The 4,332-nt window shown below is 57.5% G+C and overlaps 1 protein-coding gene across 1 annotated transcript; it reads left to right on the top strand.

Moving 5' to 3' along the window:
• Position 1: 1 nt before the first annotated feature.
• THOC3 (THO complex 3) lies at positions 2-2,870 on the top strand. Its single transcript, XM_029960170.1, has 5 exons — positions 2-239; positions 980-1,184; positions 1,506-1,667; positions 1,755-1,855; positions 2,160-2,870. The coding sequence occupies exons 1-5, from the start codon at positions 2-4 to the stop codon at positions 2,321-2,323; spliced, it is 870 nt and encodes a 289-aa protein (XP_029816030.1). The 3' UTR covers positions 2,324-2,870.
• Positions 2,871-4,332: the final 1,462 nt, after the last annotated feature.

The following is a 4,332-nucleotide window of genomic DNA, read 5'->3' as shown; positions in this document are numbered from 1 at the left end:
GATGCAGTGTGCTGGGATGTGGGGCAGGAGCGGGAGCAGCACCAGGCGCATCCTCACGCTGACGGCTGTCCTCTCCCCCCAGGTGAAGGAGAACAACTACCGGGGCCACGGAGACAGCGTGGATCAGCTCTGTTGGCACCCCAGCAACCCTGACCTCTTTGTCACAGCGTCTGGGGACAAAACCATCCGCATCTGGGACGTCCGCACCACCAAGTGCATTGCCACTGTGAACACCAAAGGTGAGCCCCTGCCTTCCCAGGGGGCTTCCCAGGTGGGTCCCGGCAGGACCTCAGCTGTGTGGGACCCACCCACAGCGGCACAGAGCTTTGGACCTTTTGCTGGCTGCTTTATCTTTGGGTTGCAGTCATCATATAAGGGCTTATTTACTGCGGAGTAGGGACTGGAGAAACTCCTGAAATACAGTGCTGACCATTAAAATGTTCTGTGTGCTTGTTTCTGGAGTCTGTGGGCTGTGAGGCTGGAGACTGGGGAAAAAGCATGTTTACAGGGAGCTATGATGGAAGTAAAAGTTTGTGTGGATTCAGAAAAACAACTACTTGAGTTCATGCACTGCCTAACCCAGATACCACCTCTGCCCTTGGAAATATCAAATTTTGAATTGTTGGGGTTGGAAATGGCATTGTAAGATGGCATAACTGCAACTTGCCTTGTTTTTGTCCTCATTTAAAGGTATTTGTTGTTGGCTTCTGCTTTTTCTGGATCTCAAAGATCACTGGATCTAGAGGATCTTTGGATTGACCTTGTGTGGTGATTGCTGTGGTCCCATCTTGGCTGAAATGAGATGTGGTCCTACTGTTTTGAAGCTGTACTTCTCATAAGTTTTATTTTCAGTAACTGTCTGTATTTGCTGGACAGCTGCCATGCAGGGTTTGTGTGTTACACTGCAGGCCTGGCAGTCTTTCTTATCTGGGAATGGTTTGGAGTGGAAATGGGACCTGCTGCCTTTCTGTCCCTTCAGGTGAGAACATCAACATCTGCTGGAGCCCCGATGGACAGACCATCGCCGTGGGGAACAAGGATGATGTGGTCACCTTCATTGATGCCAAGACGCATCGCTCCAAAGCTGAGGAACAGTTCAAGTTTGAGGTGAACGAGATCTCTTGGAACAATGACAACAACATGTTCTTCCTCACCAACGGGAATGGCTGCATCAACATCCTCAGGTAGGTGCCCGTGGCTGCAGGTGGGCCGAGTGGCTGGGCTGACTGCAGTCAGGCTGCAAGTGCCTTGGCTGCTTTTGGGAGACTAGAGTCCCACACCTTAGTGATCCTCAGCCCTCTGGTGGGAATGGAGCTGAGGTTGCCCTAGTTCTGGGCTGGGCTCCCTGAGAGGGACCCTGATGCTTCGCCTCATTCACTGGACACTTGGTGTTTCCTACCCTGGCTGGGTTTGCTCCCAGTCCTGGTGTGCCTTGTGCCTGCCCTGCTTCAGACAATCCCTGTGCTCCTCTCACTGCTCCCTGTCCTCTCCCTTCACCTCTGCAGCTACCCAGAGCTGAAACCCATCCAGTCCATCAACGCCCATCCTTCCAACTGCATCTGCATCAAGTTTGATCCCATGGGGAAGTATTTTGCCACGGGCAGTGCCGATGCCTTAGTCAGCCTTTGGGATGTGGATGAGCTGGTATGTGTGAGGTGCTTCTCCAGGTAGGTAGAGCTGTCCCAAAGCTGTTTGCCCCCTCTCTGGGGACCATGTGCGGTTGGCTCACTGTCTGCTCCCCTTGGTTGCTGCAGGCTTGACTGGCCTGTGCGGACTCTGAGCTTTAGCCATGATGGGAAGATGCTGGCGTCAGCATCAGAAGATCACTTCATTGACATTGCCGAGGTGGAGACAGGTAAGGGTTTTTTCTTGAGGAAGAGCAAGAAGGGATCAGATGGAGAAGTGCTGGTGGAGCTGGGAGGGCAGTGGGTGAATCTGTCTGCTAAGGAAGAGCTTTGCTGTGAAGAGCAGAGCGCCATGAGGGGGAGCCTTTGCCTCGTTAGTCGGTGGCAGACATGCTTGTCATGTCTGAGCCTTGTCACTGGGTGATTAAAAGGCGCTGGAGCAGCAGTAGTGCCGGAGAGAAGAAGCAGGTGCTTGGCACTTGGGCAGCGAGCAGTGGAGGCTTTCCAGGCTGACATGGCCCCTTTTCCATGCAGGAGAGAAGCTCTGGGAGGTGCAGTGTGAGTCCCCTACCTTCACAGTGGCCTGGCACCCGAAGAGGCCACTGCTGGCCTTCGCCTGTGATGATAAAGATGGCAAATACGACAGCAGCCGGGAGGCTGGCACCGTCAAGCTCTTCGGGCTCCCCAACGACTCCTGATGAAGCTGCCCCTGGGGAGGCAACACCTGCCTACTCTTGGAAGTGGGAGCTTAGTGTAGATGGGGCAAGGAGTTGGCTCCCCTCCTTGGCAGCCTGGCAGGGCTGTGACCTCGGGCTTGGCTCAGTGCATCCTGCTCTTGGGAGCATTTGTAAATAGGCAGCTGTGTGATGGGGATGATGGGGGTGCTGCAGGCCCCCCCTCTGCCGCCTCCTCTCTGGAGCATGGGGAGCTTGTTCCAAAGGCAAGTGGCCAAAGAAAATCAGTCGCTGGAGGTGGCTGCTGAGGGGCCTTCCATGAGAGGAGCTGCCCTCTGACCAGTCTCCACAGCAGTGATAAGCTATGTGACTGTCCCCTTGTCCCCAACAGCCTGGTGGCGAGGGCAGCCCTGGGAGCACAGCCTGCCCCTTTTCTTCCCAGACATACCATGTCCCTTCCCTGTGCTGGGGCAGTGAGGGGATGGTGAAGGGATGCAAGCTGGGAGACGTTTCCCCAGCTGGGGCTGAGTTTTTTTAATACTTGTTTTTTTTCTAATTTTGATAAATTCTCTTCCTTAACGAAGGTGTCTGTGGCTCCTTGCAGGGGGGAGAAGTGGGTTGTTGAGTTGCTCTCCCTTCCCCTGCCTCCTTCTCTTGGCCATGGCAAGGCCCTGGCTGAGGGGTCTGTCGAGGGACTGTCCCCCTTGTCCCCACTGCCTGTCCCCGCTCCCCCTGTCCTGTGCTGTCACCACACCAGAGGGCGCTGTGCCTCCACACTGGCGACAGGTGACAGCGGGGACACTGCTCAGCGGATGTGGGGGGACACCTGCAGGGCCCTGCCCGGCAGCACCGCATGTGCGGAGCACGCTGCTGGTCCCACGCCACGGCCACCAGCCCCGGGCAGAGCCCTTCCTCGCACCCCTGCAGGGGTGACAGGCACTGCCTCCCCAGGGAGGGCTGTGGGGATTTCTCCCCCTCTGTGCCGTCACAGGGAACAGTCTGCCTGCAGTGGAGACCTTGCCTGCAAGATCTCTACCATTTTCTACCTTCATATTTTAGTCTGACAGAAGCTTTTCCGGGTGACTGCTCTGCTGATGGCGCCTGGGTAACAGTGGAGCTCTTCGGTGGTAAATGATGGCAAATGATGGCTGAGGCTGGCTGCAGGCTGAGGCCTCCAGGGCTGTGCCAAGCCTGGGCACTGCCAGGGCCTTTGCCTCGCTTCTGGGACAGGAGGTGCCCCATGCCCATAGCCTCAGACCCGTCTATTAGGGGACAGAAGGCTGTGACCCACCAAAAACAGCCCTTGTACCCCAGGGTATCCCCTGTCATTCAGTGAAGGAAGTCCCTGGGTCAGTCCCATGTCTGTGGGACATGGGTCCACCAGCACCTGTCCCTTTTGCCTTGTCCCCATTCCCAGAGATGACACCTGCAGAGTGGGGAGCAGCAGGACTGAGCAGGACTCTGGGAGCCACATGTGGTCACTCCCTACACCTGTGGCCTGGCTTGGGTGCTGCCCAGCGTGGGCCCTGTGGCCTTACCATATGCCAGGTGTCAGCCCTGGGGTTGGTGGGGAGAGGGAGCTGACATGGGGACCCAGGGAAGCAATGGATGAGAAGAGGCTGGAGCAATGTACAAATCCCTTTATTTTATTAGTTTGTCAAAGACTAGTTCGAGCAGGATGGTCACAGCATGTCTGTGGGGCCCCGAGCTGCCCGCCACCTCCCTGGAGGGCCCTGGTGGGTGGCTGGGGGCCGTGGCTGAGGAAGCACGGGGAGGGGGGAGCACGGTGTGGCAAGGGAGGGGCTGGGATGAGGGTGTGCCCCTGCCTCCCCCCGTTGGGGTACAAGCAGCAGCTCCTGGGACATCCCGGGGCGCTTGCCCAGGGATCCCTTCCCAGGCCCGGGGACCCGTGTGTCCAGCGTCAGGTGGGGGGCAGCCGGGCACTCCCAGCCCTGGACTGGCCCAGCAGCCCTCGGCCCTGCGCTGGCTTTATTGCAGGGGGCAGAGTGGGGGTCCCGGCAGCGCGGCGGGGG

This window comes from Manacus vitellinus, unplaced genomic scaffold, assembly GCF_001715985.3.
Source record: "Manacus vitellinus isolate BGI_N305 unplaced genomic scaffold, ASM171598v3 scaffold_25_pilon, whole genome shotgun sequence".
Taxonomy (NCBI): Eukaryota; Metazoa; Chordata; class Aves; order Passeriformes; family Pipridae; genus Manacus; species Manacus vitellinus.
The sequence above is the reverse complement of the archived record's forward strand: the minus strand, read 5'-3'. Positions and strand labels throughout refer to the sequence as shown.

What these genes read in the sequence shown, in the direction of transcription:
- THOC3 (XM_029960170.1), top strand. Translation starts at nt 2, where the DNA reads ATGCAGTGTGCTGGGATGTGGGGCAGGAGCGGGAGCAGCACCAGGCGC. An exon ending in GGCTGCATCAACATCCTCAG is followed by an intron (nt 1,185 to 1,505) that starts GTAGGTGCCCGT and finishes TCACCTCTGCAG; the next exon opens with CTACCCAGAGCTGAAACCCA. An exon ending in CATTGCCGAGGTGGAGACAG is followed by an intron (nt 1,856 to 2,159) that starts GTAAGGGTTTTT and finishes TTTTCCATGCAG; the next exon opens with GAGAGAAGCTCTGGGAGGTG.